This window comes from Notothenia rossii (assembly GCF_949606895.1).
Source record: "Notothenia rossii genome assembly, chromosome: 1".
Taxonomy (NCBI): Eukaryota; Metazoa; Chordata; class Actinopteri; order Perciformes; family Nototheniidae; genus Notothenia; species Notothenia rossii.
In genome coordinates, this window is record NC_136912.1 from 22761082 (window position 1) to 22785249 (window position 24168).

Sequence of the window (24168 nt, forward strand, 5' to 3'; positions counted from 1 at the left end):
ATAAACTCACTTAAAATATGCTTTTTATGTCCCATGCATGACTCTGTTCCAGCTTTTCCAAAGGCTGTGACAACAAAAGAAAAAAAGATGTTGCTATGATTTATATATAAGTTAGTATCACTAGAAGCTAACGATTCTAACGACCCCCAGACAGAGAAGAAGCTTACTTTGGCATTGCCCTTTAGTACAGTATATTAAGAGAGAAATTGAGTTTTAAAACATTTTAATTTGTTTTCCATATTAGTATTGATAAGGAAACATAATAGTTATATTAACAATATATTCATCTTTCCATTACACCTCACCCATATCATTTGATGGGTTTGATATATGGCACTAAGTATGCTATAAGTTAATCAGAAATACAAAAGTACAGTCAGGGAATAAGTTAACAGAGGACCTTTGGTATCATTACGACTCCATATTTGGAATATCTTTTGTGAACAGTTTCCTTGTCCGAGAGATGTTACGGTAAGGAACATAATAAATGTTGAAGTAAAACATTAATCAATTTGTACTTTGATCACAGGTTGGACTCTTAAACAAGGACATAATTAGTTGTGAAAATCAAGAATTAGCACAACACTTCTTACAGTGATCAACGCAGGTAGGTAAAATATATTTTGTTACGAAAATAGGGAGCACTGGTGAACGATTTATGACAACCTGGAAATGAAGTGCTGTTCAGTCTTAATGTACTGTTAAAGGTACAGTATGTGTAATGTAATGCTATGTAATATTACTAAAATATGCATAACACAGACTGTATAATAGGATTTGACACCTGGTGGAACTTCTTTAATGTTGGAATTTATTTTGTGATAAACCTCTCAATAATGTTAAGCTGGAAAGAACATTAAGCCAATCTAACAGTGGACGAATGATTCTCAGGCAAATTTCAGATTTTGGTGGATAGATTTATCACTTTAAAATACTTTGTGTGTATTGGATAACATTCTATGTGGTATTATGTATGCACCTTTAACATTTAAATGCATTTTCTTTCTCGCAGAAATGTTATTCCACGTACTTTTGTCATTGGTGGTTTTGGTTTCAGTGGAAGACGCTTCCCTTGCAGCTTCTAATTTACAAATAGGTAAAAAAAACAACACATAACATCAAATGCTTGTGCATGTTTCTTCCATAACATATGTATATTTCTGTTATCGGATTTATTGTTTAAAATGTGGATTTTTCAGAAGATGAAGAGCTCACCCACACAGAAGCCATCAGAGATGATGAGATGAGTCAGAACCTGACCAGGACGAACTTTGAACAATTGGAGAAACTGAGCAACAGGTCCAGATATGTAGCGAGGAGCTGTAAGGAGATCCAGGACAGATATAATGAACATGAAGGTAAGCAGGCATAGCCTTTTGGTTTATTTGTGCAATATATGAAAATGAGAAAAAACGAACTTGTCCAATGGAAAAATAAATGAGATGAATTCAATGTGTACTGTAATACTTCCCTAGAAGACATGTTTTAACTCATATAAACACTGACATTTCCAGATGGGTTGTACTTCCTGACCACTGCTAATGGCATGGTCTATCAGACTTTCTGTGATATGACCACAGCTGGAGGCGGCTGGTCGCTGGTGGCGAGCGTCCATGAGAACAGCATCTATGGACGGTGCACAGTGGGAGATCGCTGGTCGAGCCAACAGGGTAACAATGCTAACCTACCAGATGGAGACGGAAACTGGTCCAACAGAAACACCTTTGGAGCAGCAGAGGGCGCCACCTCGGATGATTTTAAGGTATACGGACAGAGACGTGCTGCATTATTATTCTCTCTTGACCATTGACAAACACATTGCTGAAATGGGATTTAAAAGAATCTGAAATATTTGAATATGAGGTGTTTTTCGATAACAACGGTGGAATAGTAATTAGTAACATGGTCCAAGGCAAGCCAGCTGTTACAATAATAATTATTATCTTAACTGAACTCTTGTGTGTTGAGAGTGTGTCTGCCTCCCAAACAGAAGGAGTTGGTTCCATAGCACCACTTGTCATAATATATAACTTCCACAGAATCCAGGCTACTATGAAATCAGGGCAGAAGACATGTCTGTTTGGCACGTTCCCAACAACTTCCCACTGGAGCACTGGAACCTGGCAGCCATCCTCCGCTACCACACTGAAAACCACTTCCTCCGCCTTTATGGAGGAAATCTCTTTCAGATGTTCTCGGTAACTTGTGTAGTTGTTTTTGTACTTTTTTACTTCATGGCATATTTAAAAGCATTAGTTAATACTTTGTAAATTCAAATACGTAATACAAAATATAATTAACATGATGTCTTATTATAGATTAGGCAACAAAGCAGTATATATTTTCAAAAATTGCTTCCAACTACAGTATACCTTTACAACCGTGCACCGATCCACCATTTTAATCAATTTATTTAACATATATTGCTACTTTACAGGGTAAAATATTTGACTACGACTACATACTGTATATTATGACATTCTTCCAGCAATATCCAGTAAGATACAACGTTGGCTCCCCCGGCAACAGAGGGCCAGCAATTCCCATTGTGTATGACCATGGAGACAAAGAGTCCACCAAAATGTTATATGGACCCAGATCAAGAGGTAAAACTCTAATATAGTGGAATGGAGATAATATAGAGCTTTTCAACCATCATGTATGAGCATGTCACTAATTACTTTAATTACTGATTTGATCAGATTTCCTAAAACAATAAATGTATACATTTAATCAAAACACTGGAATTATGAAATCTTTAACACACAAGTTTAATAACAATGTTATCCTTGAATGACTAAATAGAATGCACCAACTTACTAAACCAAATGGGTCCTGATGTAAACAAAGGTACTTTTTTTAAATTGTGTATTTTTCCTATTATGTATAAGGGGAGTTTGAACCAGGTTTCATCACATTCAGAGCAATAAACAATGAACGTGCAGCCATGGCTATCTGCTCCGGGGTCAAGCCGGTCCGTGGATACAACACTGAACATGTGAGTCTCACTCTTCTACTGTCTGTCAACACAGCAAGTGTTCAGAATCAGAATCAGAATACCTTTATTAGTCCCACAGATGGGACATTAACATTGTTAGAGCAGAAAAGAGCCAAAGACAGCTTAATGTTATCTAAGAAGCATGCATAAAAAAATATTAAAGATTAAAAAAATGATAATAAAAGAAAGTCACACAATTTACAAAATACACATCCTGTAACAATATTTACACATACTATTGCTTCTGTGTGTCTCCAGTACTGTATAGGAGGAGGGGGCTATTTCTACACTGATCAATGTGGGGACTTCCCATCATTTGACTGGGACAGATTGGGAAAGGAGCAAGGCTGGAGCGCCTCCAAAGAGATGACTGAGGCTGCTGTTTTACTCTTCTACCGCTGAGAGGACTATTTGCTGAGACCATGATATAAATAACAGTTTTCACCTTACCCTTTTATAATTTAGATTTTTCTTCTGTCTGAATGAATAAAATCAATTAAGAACCATACTCTTGCCTCTTACAGTTTTTTTTAATTGAGCTGCACTCCAGCAGATTTTCAAATACATTTTTAATTGATTTAGAGTTCATATACTATTTTTCCAGCGGCCTACATTGTCTATAGAACAATTTACTTTGATCCCACTGGCTGTAAGGTAAGTTTTGTCCATGAGGGTCGGATTGATAATAAAAGTATATTTTATTAGTTGCACATATTACAGCTTTTATCAAATACAAGCTTGTCTCATCCACGTTTGACTTGATGAAGTTTCCACCGAGACCGTCAGGTTTTTATTATCATTGAACATTTAGTTTTTTATTTCAATAGGAGTCTCTGTGATTGAAACATTTGCAACAGCAAAAATTAGATTATTTAGAACATAGTAAATTATTTATAAGTTTGTAAGAAAATAAAGTTATTATACTCAGCATAGCATTGAGGGTGCACAATATTACTTGTTAGCAATTATAACAAACCCTTTTTAAATAAACTTGATCTCAATAATGTTGATAAAAACCAAAAACAAAGATGTGATAGTTCACCTATCAGTACATTTCAATGTCTCTGCTATGTCTGTGCATCTGTGCTGTAAAAAGATTAAAGTTAGGAGAAAGCCATATTTTACATATGCTATAAAATAAGCAAATTACATTGAAAGGATAATGGAAGATTACTGTCCACATTATTGTGCTTAGCTTTATGGCCCTTTCTTCAGTAGTTGAGGGGAACATTTCTGACTTGGACCTCTTTGTGTGACAAAAAAGCAAAAGTGAGATAATTGTGAGGTAAATATTGTGTTTAATAAACAAACATCAGTCAGGGAACTGACATTAGTCTGGGGGTGGAGAACAGGGGAATATAAAGCACAATGCACATGTGTAGAGGTGGGGGGACGTATTTATCTGTTACACAAGGTGCCCTCGTACAGTAGGAGCAGGAAGTTCTATATAACATACAGATCAGGATCCAAGTCTACGGTACAAAAACTTAGCAGCAACATGTTAACATCGGAGACCAAGGGGCTAACAAAGTAGTTTCATTTAGAAAAAGTCACAGTATTCTTTAAGCATAAATTTGTTAAAAAGGTAAAAACAGTTCTAGGCATCCTCTAGGGTCAATGCTACTCACAAGATTTGTGTGTGAAATACATAGGTAGGGAAATTATCTATACATTTATACTCTAATATAAAGACCTTCTGGTAATGGCACAGTACAAACTCTCAGGAAACGCGACAAAAATATACAATGTCTTCACGTCACATTTGCAGATTAAAATGTAACTAAGGTCTCTGGCAAGCACAATAGTTTCAGTGATCAAAAAACAACTTCTCTTCAACCAAAATAAAGGACACCATTTTGTTAGTTCAACTATCTTGACAGATTATGTCTTTTTAATACAAAAATAAGGACAAATATAAATTAATATATATTAAAAGATCAGATTGATACATAGGGGATCTACTGAATAAGTACAGGTATTTATGATACAATAAATACTTGTCATTCATGACTGGGGGGTGGATAAACAGAGAGTATATTTAACCTGGCAGGTATTACATATGACTCTTAGACTGGTGAGAGCATTTTTATGTGTGTGTGTTGTTCAGTAGCTGTAAAAAATATCACAAGTTTGAGCGCAGCTGTGAGTAGGATGGTGGACACAGTCTCAGAGGGTTCAGAGGTCTGTTGAGGGAGACTGCAGACTACAGTGGTGGTTTCTTGTGTTGAAGGGGGTCGTCACTGCCCGCCATCTCCCGTGCATTTATGCAGCTTCGCATAGTGGTGAGTCTGTGGTACTACCAGTTAAGGTTACTCCTAAACACACAACTCACAGACAGGAAGCAGGAAGTCTACAGGAAGCAGTTAGCCGTCAGTGACCGGTCAGTCCTCCAGGGCAGAGACAGTGTGGCACACCATTGGAGTCAAGGTGACCAACAAAAAGAAGTAGACGTAAGGGAAGAAAGTCATCTCTCGTGGTTTTTTTTGTCTTTTTCTCCACTTCATAATAAAAAATAAGTCTGTTTTTGTACTTTACAATACAATTCAACATCCCCACCGAGGAAGCATCAATCATCAGTCCAGCACTGATACAGAAAAGAAACTATTTTTTAGTTGTTTCTCTTGTTTTTTTTTTGCCTTTTTTTTAAGGGTTTTTAAAAAAACAGGGATGGTTGGGGGAGGGGACTGTGGAGGGTGAAGGGTTTTCTCTCAGGAGGATTCGGGGGGACCTTGGACAAGGGGTACGAGGATCAAGTAATGAGGGCAAGAACATAAAACATATCTGGAGGGGAATAAATCTGCCAAGGGTGATGTCTCTTAATTTTTCTCTTTTTTTTTACGAGGAACACTTTGTACAGCCACATTTGACCACCTTTTCCACTTCCTGGACAAATGAAGAGCCGTCAGTGCACTGGAAGGTGTATTTCCTGCGTTTGCTGCGGAGGGGGGTGCAGCAGGTGCCCTGTCCTTCTGCTCCCCCCGGGCAGCTGCCCCGACACTCTAGGCGGGAGACCTTCTCCTGGGTTTGGCACGCCGCGTAGCCTTGCTGTCTCTGGTAGACATCTCGGATCCGTTCCCCTCTGCAGGCCACCTCTGCAGACATGCAAAAGAAACACAGGGGTTACAGGATATCCATGCTTTCAGCGTTCACTTGACAAAAGGGATCTAAATGGTGAAAATCTATCACAACATGGTAGGAGAAATATCCTAGGTTAGGGGCTTACAAAGACACATACTGTACACCAAAGAAAGACTTGAATAAAATGACACACAAATAATTCCAAACAGTTACATAACGTGTCAATAGACTGTAGAAAGGACAGAAAGATGACAGTAAAATAAAAATAAAGTGATGAATGACACTGGTAAAAATACCTTGCTTGAAAGAAGCAATAGAGAAACACTTTTAAAACTAACATAACAATCAGGCCACAATAGAATTGAGCCTGAAACAAATGATTTGATAAAGCCTAAAATCATTTGTATATTACATTTTGAAATGTAGAATCTAACACAATATACCCAGTAAGGTCTTTACACATTCATTAGTCTGCTCCCTTTTGTACTATTAAAATAGGATATATCCATGAAATTAGTTCTAGTTAAAAGTAAGTGCATTATCTTACTATGATAAATCCAGACCAGGGCCTGGTTAACTTCAAAATAGTTTAATTGATTGTCTATCTAAAATGAGAAAGAAAAAATAGTTAAAATAAATATCTGAAATACTTTTCTTTAATTGCGCTTTTGCTTAAGAGGACAAATAAAATGTAAGCTACTTTAGCTGCATGTTGCACGGGGTTAAAACAAGGTGAAGTAGGGGGCATTTGGTGAATGTATTTTGGGTTGCATTTAGGAGGAACGAAGGAAATAAAATTAGAAAAAGAGTGCAACAGTAAGATGTGACCGGGCAGCCTCACCTGAGTTGTCCCCCGTGAGGGCTTAATAGGAAGCTCAGGAGATGCTGAGTTGAAAAAGCAGCGGGTTAGAAGCGTTAATGCAGAGACATTAAACACTCTTAGAGACACACAAACACACTGTGAGAGACTATTGTTGAGAGGAACAGAAAGCAAAGAAGAAGCTTAGAGGTTAAAAGAACCATGCATTAGATTAAAAGCCTTCCAAGCAATATATATTTTCCTTTAGAAGAATGAGAGTAGTCAGGCACAGGTACTAACAATACACAGACACGCCCATCATAAATGTTTATCCTATCCAAACATGTTTTTCTCACCTCTGTCGCACGCTTCCCCTGTGTATCCGCTGTTACACTCGCAGTATGCCTTCCCCAGGCCCGACACTCTACATTTGCCATGTTTACAGTGTGACATACTGCAGGGGTTAGCTGTGTCCTGGTCCTGCTCGTCGCAAAGTACTCCAGCGAAACCAGGCTGGCAGCGGCAGGAGTACGAGTAGGAGTTGATTGGAAGGCAGGTGCCATGTATACATCTGAGGACGGAGAAGGCAAAGACAGGAAACATTAATGAACAGATATAACAAATCTAAACCTGGTACTCACGGTTGTTTTAAAGGAATAGTTCACTTCCATAATGACTATTAGTATACATCACTTTACCTCAGCCACATCATAGACTCTATGCATTACATTAATGCACACAATGTTGTCAATATTGCTTACTGCACATATTTTATATTCTATAATTTATTGCATTCTATTGCAATGTCAATTACTGCTTTATTGTATTGCTATCTTACTATATTTGTATTACAGTGTTCTTAATATAGTTTGCTATCTGTGTCCTTTTAAAAAAAAATTATGCACCACGACACCTAGTCAAATTCCTCGTACATGTGAACCTACCTGGTAATAAACCTGTTTCTGATTCTGATCAATTACTCGCCCCATGTTACCAGGAAATCTTTACACTTTCAGGTAACACAGCGTTTAGTTTATATTTAAATAGTAAGGTTTTAGCAGACATGTGTGTGTTTAGGAAGTAGTGAGCATTAGCATTCTTTATTTACTGTGGGGTCATGGGAGAAAAGACAATATCTCTTCATTCAATTGAATTCAACCACAGTCCTTTTGCTGAAAAAGATTGTTGCTTTAAACTCATACCAATTCTGTCATCACCAACACATAGACACAAGGGCACACCCAACACTCACTTGTTGCCATCACATGGGTTGTTGACTTGCTCGTCGCACACTGTTCCCGTCCAGCCCGGGTGGCAGGTGCAGGTGAAGCCTCGATGTCCCGTCGGGTGGCAGTCGCCCTGGACACAGGCCCCTCTCTGACAGGGCTGGCAGCCTGGCTCCACCCCTTGGCCCAGCCACTGTCTGCTGGTGCTCTGTGCCGCTGTGGAGCCCAGAGCCCCCGAGCCCAGCCCGGCCCCCAGGTCCTGGAGCTTCCCGTTTATGTACAGGTTACGGAGGCAGCCGTGGAAGCTGGTGCCGTTACGACCACCTGAGCTGTGCTGCAGGGACGAGGGACCCCCAGACCCTGAGGCACGTTCTGGCATTCCTGGGGGAAGAAAGGATTATAGAGATTAGAACCTAAAGAGCTGCAGTATACCTAAGTATATGAAAAGTAAATAAAAAAAGACATGAACTGTCATTATAAAGTTGATTTAATGTGTTTCAACAATAAGGAGATATCATAATACTATGCATTAAATAGTAGAACTAATCTAATCTGATATTTTTCTTGGGTACTAAAACTCAAGTCAGTCACTGATAAAAGGGTGTATTAGTTTCTCATTAGCTTTCTTTGAGACAAATTGCTGTACCTTGGTAGTGGAACAATTAAGTATTTATCAAGTGTTTTGTCTTTAGTCATTCACACAGACACAACCACCCACACACTCTCTCTACTCAGGTCCTCACCTCCAAGGTAGAGTGGAGAATCTATGTTGAGGGTGGACTGTTTGCTGAGGGAGTTGATGGATTTGGGCGTCCCGCCGTCGATTGACAAAGACAAAGTCTGGTCTGACGCCACCAACTCCACAGCATGGAAGATGCCATCATTCACTGTCTCCACACTGAGAGGGAGAATATAGAGATTGTGAAGGCGGGTGCCATGTTGTGTGTGTGAACATTTGTATCATCCATCATGTGAATATGCCAGTTGTGCATGTACCTGTATATAGCGGAAGGAGGGTATGATCCTGTATCGTAGCTGACCCTGAGGCGTCCCCTGTACAGCTCCATGGCAATGTGATCATTGTCCCCTTTATACAACAACACGCCACTGTCCTCATCTGTAGCAATCTGAAAATAATGGGGATTTATGGTTAAACGTTGACAAAATGAATGTCCCGCATTCAAACTTCTAATTAGGTTATCATCAGCAAAATGTTTATAAACCTGCAATAACTACTCTTTTTCCAGCTTGGGGTAATAGAGCATAGGGATTACAAAAAAAGTACCTGCTGCCTTTGAAATGAACATTGAGAACAGTGAGAGCAAACCAAAATGGCCAAGTTGTCACCGTACAGCCAAACTGGATAAAGCTCTGCAAGAGGGGAGCTGCAGATTCAGGAGAGCCCCTTCTCATATTGTCATTTCATACATTGTCATCATAGACACTTTAAATCAGTGGTTCCCAACTGGTGGGTCGCGGACCCGTTTCGAGTGGGTCGTGGATGTGTGAGTGAAGAAAAAAAAAAAAAAAAAAAAATTGGAATTATTATTTTTATTTTTTGGGGGAAAAAGTCAAACTTTTATATTGAAGGCCCGATTTTCTAACGCTGTGCATGCAGGTGTTCTCAGAGTGTACCAGAATGCATAGTTTATGTTAGTATTTCTAAAAATCTCCTGAGGGACAAACCCCCAGACCCCCTTGGGTTGGGTTTTCAGCATGTGTGCCTTTTTATATAATTCAGCTTTGATTCCATCATCTCATTAAACCTTTTTTAAAAGCATACTTTAGTTCTGTGAAGGGATATATGCATTGTACTTCACTTTTATTAATATTGTATGCTGAAAAACGTATATATTACAGCAGGTTTTTTTGTTGAATAGATTTGAGTGCTTCAAAATGTTGGGTCGCGATTTATTGACCAAGTAAAAAGTGGGTCCAGAGGCCTGAACAGTTGAGAACCACTGCTTTAAATGACACCATGTTATAAGCTTAGTGAGAAATAACTCTTTGGTGGACCTGCCAAAAATGAAAATGTCCCGAACCAAACAAACAAGGGTCGCCAAAAACAAACATCTAAACACTGAGCGGAAACAAGGTATGAATATCTCACCTGCAGGCTGATGTTGGTCTCTGGTGAGAGGAGACTGGAGGGAAGTAGCAGGTAGGACTCGCGGTTGACAAAGTTGACACTGACGAGCGTTTCACAGCTCTCGCCCTCGTAGCCCTGGAGACACTGGCAGCGGGGATCTGTTCCCACGACGACACACTGCGCCCCATTGAGGCACTCGTGGTTGTCACAGGGGCTGGTGCGAGGAAGGACCATCGGAGGAGAGTACTCACAGAACAACCCGCTGAAACACACATTCATACAAACACTCAATAAGTGTGCCTTTTCTTCTACTACTCTTAATAAGGATGGTACATTAAGTATGAGTTGAAGTTAAGCAACCTATAACCAAAGTACTCCTTTTCAGAGTTATACATGTTTTAACAGCTTAAATGTGATTTCTGGCTATTTATTTGTCATATATATATATTTTATTTATTTATTTATATCCATCTATACTATTGTTCTCTACCTTTACCTAGGTAGAGAACATACCTTACAACACCTTATTCTTGTTTTTCAAAATAACATTTTTCTCATATTGGGGTACTTTTAAGGAAAATTCCATATCTGAGATTTTAAAGTTAAAGAAATGACAAGCTAAATTGTTGGGGAACCAAACCTTGAACTCACAAACATGAAAAACGTACTTAAAGTAGTTTATCCTCCCAACAATCATTACAGTAACTGACAGTTTACACAAGGGGGAGCCCCTTCTACACCACTCACTGCAAAATTACATACTGTTAGCTAAGTCAGAAGCCATCTCTTTTTTAACAAGCAGAAACATTTTTATTTGATTTGATTTTTTTACCACATTTAAAACATTGGTCAAGTACATTTAGCTAAAAGGTCACTGATTTAACTATTTAAAGCAGCATTCAAGGTCAGCATGGCAACAATCTTTACATGCACTGCCCAATAGTATTGCAGATACTGTTGGTCAAGAGAAAACTACAGTGATACCATCCTGTGATGCCGGTATGTGTGCCTCACCTGTATCCCTCTGGACAGACGCAGGTGTACCCGTTGACTGCGTCAATGCACTGCCCTCCGTTCTGACACTTGTTGTCCTCACAGTCATCGTAGTCCAGCTCACAGTGCTCACCCACGTACCCTGGAGTGCACTCACACCTGAAAATACACACGCAAAACTGTAATCCTTAGATTGAACAGCGGTTTATTTTGACTTAATATACAGACAATATGGAGGGTTAACATAGCAATACCAAAAAACACTTTTTGAGATGCCTGGTAAAAAGGTTATAGCATTATTCAGTTTATCAAAACAGGAAACACACATAGAGCCACTGACCGTCCCCAGTACACATATCACAAGGGAGTAAAACTAAGATCTGATAAGATTGTAATTGTGAATTGCGTGTGTGTGTGTGTGTGTGTGTGTGTGTGTGTGTGTGTGTGTGTGTGTGTGTGTGTGTGTGTGTGTGTGTGTGTGTGTGAGGTGCACTCACTTGTATCCCTGAGGGGTCAAAATGCACTTTGAGTCATGCTGACAAGGGTTCAGGTCTGGAGCGCAAAAATCCAGTTTCTCTTCACATAGCTCCCCTAGGATCACAACACACACACACACACACACACACACACACACACACACACACACACACACACACACACACACACACACACACACACACACACACACACACACACACACACACACACACACACACACACACACACACACACACACACACACACACACACACACACACACACACACACACACACACACACACACACACACACACACACACACACACACACACCTTTTTGTTACTTTTCATTAACAAAAATAATAACCAGTAAATCAAGTGAACTGAAAACATATAAAACGTTAATATTTCCATTATTTGCCACCTTTTTGCATCGTTTTTGCATCTAAGTATGATTGAGAAGCTCTGTGTGTGTGTATATGCAGTTCCGCATAAATCTGTACTGCCTGCTAGGAAATGTGTGTGTCTGTGTGTTGTATCTGTGTGTACTCCGATGATGGACGACTCTTTTGTGGCCAGTACCAACACAGGGGTCTGATAAATGATCTTATCTCTGGGAATGTAATATTCCTGATGATATTCCTGCGTGTATCCCGACTAGCTGAAACTGTGAACTACGAACAAATCGTTGATGAGGCCTCAGGGAATAAACCAATACTCCTGACGGCACAAAGAGCACTCTGGGAATAATTACATGATAGTTGGGGATCAATAGGTACATGTGTGAAGCGATTTGAGATGCATGTTTGTGCTTTTGAGACTTTATTTCGGTAGCAACAGTGTTACCGCAATTATTTAAAATCCTCACATATTTTATAATAAACCAGTGGGAGTATGCGTGTCCCAGGCTATTCATTTTAGATTGCATCTGCGAATGGCTTTAATAAAGAAAACCCAGCTCCCATTAGGAAAACTGATGAGTTGGATCAAAAAGACTGTGACTGCGTGTTTGTAATTCAGCAGTTCACTAGTAAAAAAACTAAAAATGTTAAAAACATGTGGAGTAGAGTGGATGGATAATGCAGATTTGAAGGCTCAGATGGTTTATTTGTAGTTGCTGTTTTGTATCTTATCTTAAAGATGTACATTATATATCTGTATATTCTATTTAAGAGTAGCCTACAGTATGAGGTTGTTCACCAAACATGCAGTAGCTGATTTCGCCTTAAGAATGGTCTTAAGGTGTTTATTATTATTTAGATGCAGGCAACAGAATAAACATCATCTCAACGTTCTCTCCTTGTGAGACATCAAAAATACAACTCAATAAAAAAAATGAGGCTGTCCGATAATATTCAATATTTTTTAACAAATATAGATGATTATCAACAAACAACAAAACTCCTTCTTTACACTGAGCAACAAACACAATAACTATAGTGCAAATAAATGAATTAAAGGATTGCACTCACATTAGTGAATTAAAAAAAAAGTGTAGCATAAAGGTCATACATTTGGTTGAGTGACCCAGTGTCATATAATGACAATAAATAAACATTTAATTCAATTTAGGTTTATCCATCACACATTGTCCTGCTGCCAGAGGTAATTGCAAGCACACCAATGGGAAAATAGCCCTCACCAAATGCTCTCAACACTAGAGTGCACAGATGGTAATATTGGATATGATTGAGCCCCTAAACAATGAAAGCAAATATTTGTGATCTATTTTTTAAAGATGTATGTCTTCTGAATAAATAAATGGGTTGGGAGTGCCATAGACAGGCAGGGAACTGAAATATATTGAGAGATGGAATAAAAGTAGTCTACCTTTGTCTCAAATGGGAATCTTTACAATAACACAATCATAGAATATCACCAGCGTGCTGCTTTTATGTCAGAATCTTTGCCTGACACATTATAAAATAATATTTACCTTGGCTTAATTAATTCCATGTACAGTATGCATAAACCAGTGAGCAGAACAACTCCAGATATTTGAGAGGATCATTTCAAAACTGCGGTCTGTTGACCGGGAAGGACATGCATTTCTAACATGGAGCATGATAGAGTATGTTACATCTGTGGATATGAAGACCAAAATGACTGGTGAGCGGGGATAAAGCAAAGGAAATGAGGGAAGGAAGCAAAGGATTGAAAGAAGGATAGAGGAAGAGGAAGGACAGAGCGAAGAACAGACTAACCTCTCTCCACCTCATTGGTAGCAGCTGCAACCACAAAAAAACGACAGATGATAGAAAGCAGAGCCAGACACGAAAAAAAGACACAAGACAGCGAGACAGAAAGACAGAGACAGAACACCGCCACAAAGGTTAGCCATCAGAGATGATTAGCACAGTGCAAAAGCAGACAAACAAGTAGCAACAGACCCGTGTTAGTAAACAGAATATGAACATGTCTGCAGTGTGTCACTGTTTAAAAGCCTGCTTTTCCTGGGTATGTTCCGCATGTTTCGTTGGACACACTACGGTTAAAATGTGGGGGAAGTTGGAAGTAAAAGTGCCATTTATTTTTCCCATAGACAATGTGAAGGGACTCACAGTTTGAACACTTCTACAGCTCAGGTACACATGAGACCACCCTTTGATTGTTATCAACCCATTGAGTAGTCATTACAAGTTGACCACTACCGTTCTAATGGTACAAACAGGGCAACAATGGACAAACTGCATGTAAAAGTGCAAGTAATCGGTTGCAGTTTTAAACACGTGATTTATATAATGGTTTAAGACATACAATGAATTGGGTAAGAACTACATATAACATAAGTTAGAATAGGCTGACTTTCGGTTTCTCACAGGAGAAATTCCTGTCTTTCCTGTATTGACCCCGACATCCTCCCTATTGAATGTTAGCTTTTTATAATGTGGTACATTGCTTTTTCCTTTGCTCGCGGCACAATTATTGGCATTCATTCTTATAAGTCCAAGCCATTTGCTATTTGTTTCCGTGATTAAACATGTTACCATATGAATACGGCCATCCAAACAGTTTTGATAGATGCAGCAGACCCCTATTTATCCTTATAAATGAAGCTGAAATGGATGATTTATCACTGATAAGTGTCACCCAATGGCCTGTCATTATTGGAAGCATGTTTTTAACTCATTAGTGCAAAAGATGTAAAATGTATTAGAACAAATCTGGTTCTCCAATAAAACGTCAAAGGTTTAAGCTTGTTTGTACATTAAACTTCAAAGCAAATGTTATTTACAAATCCCAAAAGGTATTTTGGGCAATAGACATCCATTACTTTAAGTGACCATGATAAGCTGAAGATTGAGGTCCCTAATGGCAACAGTGGCTAACGCCTATAGGTATTGTGAAATTTTGAATCATTAACCATATTGAAATAATGATGGACAAAGGGGATTCTGAGAGACAAATTTGAAATCATTAAAACTGTTGGGAATAATAAAAAGTTCCATACTTCTTTGTTTGCTATCATCAATGACAAGACATTTGATCTGGGAAAGCGCAATGGGAAAGTTACCTGTGTATTCTGCTGAGCACATGCAAGTGTAGTTGTTGATTCCATCGACGCAGGTGGAGTTGTTCTCACAGTCGTTGTCTTCGCAGTCATCGATGTTGATCTCACATGCGTCGCCTTCAAAGCCCTCTGGACACACACACCTGAGATCACACAGAGATACAAACATCTGTAAGCATGTAGGTCCGCATACAGAGCAATATCAACTGGATGACAAAGAATCACTCACACACACATTATCCATTCATGCAGCTCATAACAGCAATGTCAGCTCCGTATATATATTCCGAGTAGAGAGTCATAATTCTGTTAACGGGAGCGTGCCTCAACTCTGTAACTACCACTCAGGTTTATTACTGCGCGCACTCACACACAAACTCACACACACAGACACACACCGATCGGTATATTATAGGACTAATAAAGAGCTCTTATGCGGCACACACTCGGGTGGATTAATATCTCATTAAATAGTCAACGGCAGCTCTTCACGATAAATGTTCAACCCCTGATGCCGAGAAGGAAGAGAGAGTGAAAAGATGGAAATACAGAGATGGAGAGAAAGACTGTTATGAAAAGTACCAGAGAGGGGGCAAGGACAGAGAGATACAGGAGGAGTGGGGATCTGAAGGATGTTCTAATTTTCTGTGGGTGGTTCAAATCTGCCAGCAGCACGCAGACAGGTGTTTGCTCCCCTCCTATTAACACTTTACATCCTAATGAAGAGAAGGCCATTTTCACAGTAGGCAGTCTGAGGACACAACCGGCTGAGGGTACGCAGATCAATAATGTGTGCTTAACAAGTGGCTTTAAAAAAACTTTCTACAGAGCAACAAAAAACATTATAGTTTTTTTTTTGTGTTGAAAATCCACTTTATTGAAACCATAAAAGACACATTTATCCGTTTTTTTATTTTTATTCAATAGTCTCTTACCAGAAGTTGCTCTCTTCTCCTTCCTTCAGGTGACAAGTGCCTCCATTATGGCATGGGTTACTGATGCAGGCATGAATGGGCTCTTCACAGTTTTGTCCCTGCATGAAAACAAACACAAATACACTTAGTGTCTCTAAAGAACTTATTTTAATGCCGGTATTTGAATTAGGATTATCTCATCCCTTTCTGATAAAGAGAGACCCCTGCGCCAGAGAATATGACCCTTTTGGCTCTCCACACAGTGTGTACCTTAAATCCAAAGGGGCAGTTGCAGCGGTAGTAGTTCACTGGGTCGTTGGAGCAGGAGCCGTCATTCTTGCAGGGGTTAGACAGGCAAGGCTCACACTTGGCCTGGATATTCATATCTACAGGACCTGTGTGAAGCAAAGGCACACACACACACACACACACACACACACACACACACACACACACACACACACACACACACACACACACACACACACACACACACACACACACACACACACACACACACACACACACACACACACACACACACACACACACACACACACACACACACACACACACACACACACACACACACACACACACACACACACACACACACACACACCAGAGATAAGATTAGCTTCATATAATGTTCTTTATTCTGGGATGCAAGACAGGGCTGACAGCTTGACACTCAGACGTCTGTACATGACCAGGGACCCACATAAACTTTGTATCAACTCAAGCCATCTTTTTGTGCGGGGGAAAAGATGGGGATAATACCCACTTGCTAATTTGTTTATTTGACCTTTCACCTTGAATTTTAAGACAGTGATAATGAAACATTGTATTTTTAAGAACAACATTTGTAAATACATTAGAAAAAAATCAACACAACCAGGAATGTAAGCACCTTCAAACTTGCGTGCAACCATTTTAAAAAGTTGAATGGATATGACAAGCAAGACTTGCACAAATGTTACTGGCCTATGAATACATTTTCTTTGCAGGGCCATGACATGTACAGAGGACACACTTATGCCCAAATCTCAGACAGGACATTAAGCTCAACAGTTGGGACACAAAACTGATCAGAACATGAGGGCTGAAAGGGAAGCAGAACAATAAAGATTTGTAGGGCTCAAAGGACGAGGAAAACTGGGCCGGGACTGTCTTGAGGAGCTGGGGTAGGAGAGACTGAGGACAAATGACTGGGATATGATTAGCTACTTTACCTGGCACCAGAAAACCACAAGGCCCCGGGACTTCTACAGTGGTCAGTTAGATTAGGTTAAAAATAGGATTCAGTCATATATTCAAAGTTAATGTTATGATAAGGTTTAAAGGTTAACAGTTAGTAGTATTTTGCAGTATAATATGTTGTAGCCACAATCATGCTCACAAGCAAAATGTTGTGATTTTAGAGCATCGTATAAATTAAAACAACAATTTGTCACAATCAACTGAAAACATCACTGACAATGCCTGTCAAAAAGCTGTAAAAACAAAAAATTGCACAAATGCTGTAAGGCTGCAAACAATGCTGATTTTTGTTGCAGTATACGTTTTGGAACATGTATAATATACAGATTTACAAAAGGCAACTTGTGGTCTCCTCTGGGAGTCCTCATCCAGTGTGTGTATGTGATGCTGCATAATAATGCATAATAATGTTCTGCAAAGTATGTGTGTGCATTCTTTTGTTCAAACACCTAACAAAGTGCATTTGTACAATGTGTCTATTATAGTGAACATGTATTGACATGTGTATGTATCCCTGAGCTACAGTGCTGTGTCTATATGACAGTGTATGTTTACCTGAGCAGGTGAACTTCTTGGAAGGCGTTGTGAGCAGCAGTTTGTCGGTCATGTCACCAGGGCCGGTGCAGCGGGCGATGCCAGGCTCCTTGTAGCCGCTCTTCACCCAGTCTGACAGCCACTGCATGTGGCAGTCACAGTACAGAGGGTTGGCCCCCAGAGCCCTGCCAGGCAGGGAGATAGAGGAGAACAACGTTCAGACATAATGACAGGAAGGATAAATTAATTAGAGCTACATCACAGATCAGACATGCAGGAAATTAAAAGAGAGTCAAAATCAGAAAGGTCGCGGTGTTAATGCTTACAACATTATGCGTGCACCGTGGTACATTTCTACCATGAATAACTTAGACTGGAGTGAACGTCACATAAAGTGTTTCCTGATGTTTTACAGCTCTGATAACACACTCTAAATTCAGGTCCCTACTATAGCATTGAAGTCACACTGGGATAAAGCCATTAGCATCATCTGCTTTATTCATGCTCACCCATGATCACCAAATAGCTCATTCATTAGCTACTTGGCTACTATCTGGCCACTAAACAATAATATCCATGCGCCTGAACAGCAATACTTTTATTACCAAGGTAATAATCTGCTGATAGTTTTCATTCGAACACCATGTATATATATATATACATATACATCATATGCATTTGTATTTGCAGACTAGAATCATTACTACTCTTAATATTTGAAAACTCCTTCAAAAGACTGATCCAACTAAACTTCTGTACTCTTGTAGATCTGTTGTGAATATAGATAATATTAGGGTCAGTCCATCGCGCTATCCGTGGTGCTGATCCTCGTGTGTGCCCCGGGGGCATTCCCACCAGCAGGTAACTGAAACATGGTTAGCATCATCTTTCACTTATATAACCCCTATGCTCTCACTACAGAGTAGATGGGAAACAGCAGTCATCTCAAGAAAGAGAAACTTCAAAGGTCTTCAGCGTGAGAAGTAAATGTTTCCATTCTTAGCTTCTGTGTTGCATTTAAATATCTGTTCTTAGCCTCTGCACTGGAGTATCTTATCTTTTTTGTTAGTAAACATACATGTAGCATATTGGCTTGAATCTATTATTTGGAAAATAAATTAATGAAATCTCATTGACTCATTGACAACCAACAGTGTCAGCACTGATGTGTGTGTGTGTGTGTGTGTGTGTGTGTGTGTGTGTGTGTGTGTGTGTGTGTGTGTGTGTGTGTGTGTGTGTGTGTGTGTGTGTGTGTGTGTGTGTGTGCGTATTGTGAATGTTTTCTTTATTATTATGACTTGCTCCTTACCTGTATTCAGTGATGTCGTCTATGTAAATATGTACATTTGAGAAACTATCGGTGAAAACTAGCCTTTTGGCTAATTCGAGTACATTTACATGTTTTTAATATGTTGATTAATGTACACTGTCCTTTGTTTTAGATAAATCAATTCAATTCAAATCCAATGGTGTGTTGTAGCTAAGAAGAGTGAAGCATTTAATAGAGGAGTAAGACACTAGAATACAACCATATGTATATGGGTATACATGTATATATACGTATATATATATACGGTATGTAGACCAACCTTTAATTTCAATCGTAAATATTAAAGAAAAAATAGAAGAGCAGGAGAAGGGAGATACAGTAGCTGTAGATACTGTAGGTTTGTAGCTCAGTTACTTCTGGCAACCTTATATATTCACAGAGACTCACTCAAAATACATTTTTCTTTTAAACCATGGGATAGGCTCTTTTGTCATGATAATGTGTTTTCCTTATTTTGAAATTTCATAAGGTTAGTAGGTAAACACTTCCATCCCAGAGAAAGACGTAAATTGTGATGTGTGTCTCTTTATGTTACTCACAGGTGGGAGAGCGATGACAGGTCTTTGAAGGCTCCCTCTGGTATCAGCGATATGTCGTTACCATGGAGAGACCTAAGAAAGGGCGAGAGATAGAGGAAGAAAGAGTGAGGAAAAGGCTCTGGATGTTGAAAGTCTAGCTTCTTTAGCACAGGTTTCTGAGTTATCTACCACACTGCATGTGTTGTGAAGGATACTCACAGCAAACGGAGAGATTTGAGTCCATCGAACGCCCTCACTGGTATGCAGCGCAAGCGGTTGTAGCTCAGGATGCTTTATACACAAAATAAACATATTGGAATTGAGACAAATGCAGATTTTTTTTTAATATAGCTTCAAATGCAGCAAGGGACTTCGGAGCAAAATCATTTTTGTAACTGCATACTGCTGAGTTAAGCAAGAGAGCAATACACACACAATTGAACACACTTGTCAGCATCAAAACAGTTGGAAATTGGAAACACACACACCCACAAGCAAACATCTTGCACTCAATGTGAGAATTTTAACCTTCAATACACTCATTGAGTTTGCAATATCATTTCCAGTAACACGTTTATACAATCTACATGACATCAGACTTACTAGTGTATAGCTGCTGTTTCCCTCCCCAACTAAAACTGATTAAACTATCTTCCAATCTTTGATCGGTTCATTATATTTCTTACTTCTTTTTTTATTAGTTGTTGTTTAATTTGTGATTTTCAACAGCTTATGACTTTATACCAAGATGCTTTGTGATTAAAAAAGTCTAATGATGCACTGGGGAAATAAAACCTCATGCATGGCTCCCATGGGTCGCAGCATTTAAGTTGTTACAGACCAAATATCTGTTCACACAACTCGACTTTGATTTCTGCTTGAATTTTTTGTCAAGTCCAGTTTCTCACTGAGCATTCATGACCCACACACACACACACACACACACACACACACACACACACACACACACACACACACACACACACACACACACACACACACACACACACACACACACACACACACACACACACACACACACACACACACACACACACACACACACACACACACACACACACACACACACACACACACACACACACACACACACACAAACACACACACACACACACACACACACACGGCAAAGGGACTGTAAAGCAGACTCACAGGGTAAGCAGCTCGGACATGTTACTGAGGCTGTGGTTGGACAACGTGCTGATCTGGTTGTTACTCAAATCACTGAAAAGGAAACAATAGCAGATACATGAACCAAACCCAGGCAGCATTGTCAACACATGCTTAAACAAATGCATATACACACACTCAAAAACGATATGTACTACATATTCCTTGGACAAAACTAGGTCAAAAAGTGATTCAATACAGAGCTCGGATTCAGTACCAGTCGGTTAGTTTTGGTCTTAAGAAGCAGAGTGCAGTGGAAACAGGAAGTCACGATCCTCAAAATTGTGTTTGACTGAGCAGAACTCTGACTTTGTGATGTGAGTGTAGGTGTGTCTGCCGCGGTCATGTGGGGTGAGACTTACATGAGTGTTAAGTGTTTGTAATCGGAGAGCTCCACAGGAACCTGAGTGAAGTGGTTGCCATCAAGATACCTGAGAAACAGAAAGAAAGAGAGCGATAGGGAAAGATGGATAGACAGAAATATGCAAGATTGAGGAAGATTGGGAAAGTGAGAGAGAAAATTAGAAGGGAGAAAATTGAGTTATTTAGCCATGTAGGAAATTCCTCATCTCCAGCAGTGTGAGAGTCATTACTGCTGCAGCCATAATAAACACTGGAGTTTAATATCCCCACATGCATCTTATACGTTTTATCCAGCCTCGCACCCACAGCTGAGATCATATTCAATTTGTGACAATGGGCCATTAATCCAGCATATTAATGAAGTCTTTTTTAATATTGGACAAAGCACATTTCCCACAGGTGAAATGATAAAATAAAATAAAACCCCACCTAGCCTGCTGTTTAATTTAAAGTTATAATTTGATTTACATCAGGGATTTTGTGGGTGTGTGTTGAGATGAGTTCTGGAATAAAATCGCTTCTGTGTACCTATGTCTCTATAAGCCTGGTTTCTAAAACTATAGGTTACTTACGTAACCCCAGTTCTCAGAGTAACATGAAGTGAGATGTCTCACTATGGGATGCGCCTCAACGCGTATGCACCAGAAGCATCAATCTCATTACGCCAATCCTGATTGGCAGGTGATCTTGACGCCAACGTCAGGGAATCCACCAACCCTATAAGTAGCTTGCGCCACGACGCAGGCGTCATTCAAAATAAGCACCTCTTCTCGCTTCACCATAGCAAGGAGGGCCGTCTGGTGAGACATCTCACTTCATGTTACTCTGAGAACTGGGGTTACGTAAGTAACCTATAGTTCTCATTCATAACACTCCGTTCGATGTCTCACTATGGGATATTGAGACTCCCGCATTGCCAGACATGCTTATCTCGAAAATCACCAACACAAAAACAGAACTTAACAGGTAGAACCCTGTCCCAATACGGGGCCCAGCACTGCGCGGGCCACACTTGGAGCAGAAACATCTAGCCTGTAAAAGCGGACAAAAGTGAGCGGCGAGGACCAGCTCGCTGCTGCACAAATGTCTTGAATGGAAACACCCTTGAACAAAGCCCAGGATGTAGCCAATCCACGAGTAGAATGAGCGCGCAGACCCGTTGGTGCCTGCAAACCCTGGCTCGTATAAGCCAGAGCAATCGCCTCCACAATCCAGTGGGAGAGCCGTTGCCTGGTAACGGGCTTGCCCTTATGAGGGTTAGCCCAAGATACAAAGAGTTGGTCATTGCACCGAAACTCTTTCGAAAGTGTCCATATAAGTGCGCAAAGCACGAACCGGGCAAAGCAAATTCGGCCGCTGTTCCCCAGAGGAACCTAGCGGTGAAGGAAATGCCTCAAGGTCAATGGGAGTGCATGAGCCAACCACCTTAGGCACAAAGGCCGAGTTGGGCTTCAGCAATACTCTCGTTTGCCCCGGGGCAAACTGAGTACACGAAGGATGCACAGAGAGCGCGTGAATATCACTGACTCGTTTGGCAGATGCCAGAGCCAGTAACAACACTGTCTTCAGTGACAGGTGCTTCATGTCAGCGTCTTCCAGGGGTTCAAATGGAGCTCGAGCGAGCCCATCTAAAACCACTGTCAAGTCCCACAGGGGCACCAATGACCTGGAAACAGGGAGGAGCCGGCGAGCCCCTTTCATAAAACGGCAGATCAAGGGATGTTGGCTAGCCGTCTTTCCCCCAAAGCCCACATGGCATGCGGCAATAGCAGCCAGGTACACTTTGATCGTGGAGAAAGCTCTGTGCTTATCAATCAGATCCTGTAGAAATGATAGAATCACACCGACAGGGCATTGAAAAGAGATGTGTTTCTTTTGAAGACACCACTCCTCAAACACCCTCCACTTACAGTCATAGAGAGACCTGGTGGAGGAAGCCCTTGCACTCTGAATAGTGTTTATCACTTCCTGAGGGAGCCCCACTGTACTCAGGTTATACCACTCACGGGCCAGGCCCATAGCGCCAGGCGCTCTGGGTGTGGGTGAAAAATCATCCCCCCCGCCTGAGATAGTATGTCCCTGCGTAGCGGGAGCTGCCACGGCTGTCCGCACAGCAGCTGATATATCTCCGCCAGCCAGTACATTGCAGGCCAGTGTGGAGCTATCAGGATCAGTGTGTGGCGTTGTTCTCTCACTCTGGCCAGAGTTGGAGGTATTAGAGCCAGGGGTGGGAACGCGTACAGAAGGGCCGGGGGCCAAACGTGCGCGAGCGCGTCCACGCCTAACGGTGCATTTAGATCGCGCATTGAAAAGAACAGCTGACATTGAGCATTTTCTTTTGATGCGAACAGATCTTCCGCGGCCCGGCCGTAAAGCACCCACAGCTGACTCACAATCGTTGGATGTAGAGTCCAGTCTGCGTATAGTGGTGCACCTCTGGACAGCAGATCTGCCCCGAGGTTCATCACTCCCGGTACGTGTGTCGCTCTCAGAGAGAGGAGACGTCCGCAGCTCCATAAGATCAGTTTGCGTGCCAGCATGTGTAACTGTAGAGAACGCAAACCCCCTTGGCGGTTTATATACGATATTGTGGTCGTGTTGTCTGTCCTCACGAGGACATGATGTCCCCTGAGAAAAGGCAGAAAGCGTCTTAGGGTGAGAAACACCGCTAAGAGCTCCAGATAATTTATGTGTGACCGTTGGAGGTCTCTGCTCCAGAGACCCCTCACAGGTCGACCTTCGTATATGCCCCCCCAGCCCGTCAGACATGCGTCCGTGGTGACCATCTTCCGCGATAAGACAGCACCCATAGGCACGCCTCGCACCAGGAAAGTCGGGTGCAGCCAGTGGCGTAGCGCCGTTACGCAGTGCACAGTGACCATCAC

At 40.7% G+C, this 24168-nt stretch overlaps 2 protein-coding genes across 7 annotated transcripts in view; one reads left to right on the forward strand and one right to left on the reverse strand.

Annotated features, from left to right (window-relative positions):
- The first annotated feature begins 517 nt into the window (after nucleotides 1-517).
- On the forward strand, nucleotides 518-3506 carry LOC307034042 (intelectin-like). 2 transcript variants are annotated; one of them, XM_079672743.1, is made up of 8 exons: nucleotides 518-611; nucleotides 1013-1096; nucleotides 1200-1358; nucleotides 1515-1762; nucleotides 2040-2198; nucleotides 2489-2606; nucleotides 2892-2998; nucleotides 3257-3506. In XM_079672743.1, exons 2-8 carry the CDS (start codon nucleotides 1015-1017, stop codon nucleotides 3398-3400), a joined length of 1017 nt encoding a protein of 338 aa, XP_079528869.1. In that variant the 5' UTR covers nucleotides 518-611; nucleotides 1013-1014; the 3' UTR covers nucleotides 3401-3506. The 2 variants fall into 2 exon arrangements, with proteins under 2 accessions (XP_079528869.1, XP_079528868.1); XM_079672742.1 differs by having other exon boundaries at nucleotides 530-607.
- An 871-nt stretch (nucleotides 3507-4377) lies between these two features.
- Nucleotides 4378-24168, reverse strand: part of slit2 (slit homolog 2) — a 93293-nt gene continuing 73502 nt past the window's right edge. For 4 of the 5 annotated variants that reach the window (XM_079672596.1, XM_079672595.1, XM_079672599.1 and 1 more), the window contains 16 exons: nucleotides 21283-21351; nucleotides 20903-20974; nucleotides 19949-20020; nucleotides 19751-19822; nucleotides 17903-18066; nucleotides 16358-16482; nucleotides 16109-16206; nucleotides 15177-15316; nucleotides 11681-11774; nucleotides 11205-11342; nucleotides 10212-10452; nucleotides 9098-9228; nucleotides 8845-8999; nucleotides 8128-8482; nucleotides 7232-7446; nucleotides 4378-6090 (listed from right to left, as the gene is read on the reverse strand). In XM_079672596.1, the coding sequence (XP_079528722.1) occupies nucleotides 5834-6090; nucleotides 7232-7446; nucleotides 8128-8482; nucleotides 8845-8999; nucleotides 9098-9228; nucleotides 10212-10452; nucleotides 11205-11342; nucleotides 11681-11774; nucleotides 15177-15316; nucleotides 16109-16206; nucleotides 16358-16482; nucleotides 17903-18066; nucleotides 19751-19822; nucleotides 19949-20020; nucleotides 20903-20974; nucleotides 21283-21351 (2398 nt within the window). In that variant the 3' untranslated portion in view covers nucleotides 4378-5833. The remainder of the gene's footprint in view (nucleotides 6091-7231; nucleotides 7447-8127; nucleotides 8483-8844; nucleotides 9000-9097; nucleotides 9229-10211; nucleotides 10453-11204; nucleotides 11343-11680; nucleotides 11775-15176; nucleotides 15317-16108; nucleotides 16207-16357; nucleotides 16483-17902; nucleotides 18067-19750; nucleotides 19823-19948; nucleotides 20021-20902; nucleotides 20975-21282; nucleotides 21352-24168) is intronic. The other variant, XM_079672597.1, reaches the window with a different exon arrangement.

What these genes read in the sequence shown, in the direction of transcription:
- LOC307034042 (XM_079672743.1), top strand. Translation starts at nt 1,015, where the DNA reads ATGTTATTCCACGTACTTTTGTCATTGGTGGTTTTGGTTTCAGTGGAA. An exon ending in CAGATATAATGAACATGAAG is followed by an intron (nt 1,359 to 1,514) that starts GTAAGCAGGCAT and finishes TGACATTTCCAG; the next exon opens with ATGGGTTGTACTTCCTGACC. An exon ending in CCACCTCGGATGATTTTAAG is followed by an intron (nt 1,763 to 2,039) that starts GTATACGGACAG and finishes TAACTTCCACAG; the next exon opens with AATCCAGGCTACTATGAAAT.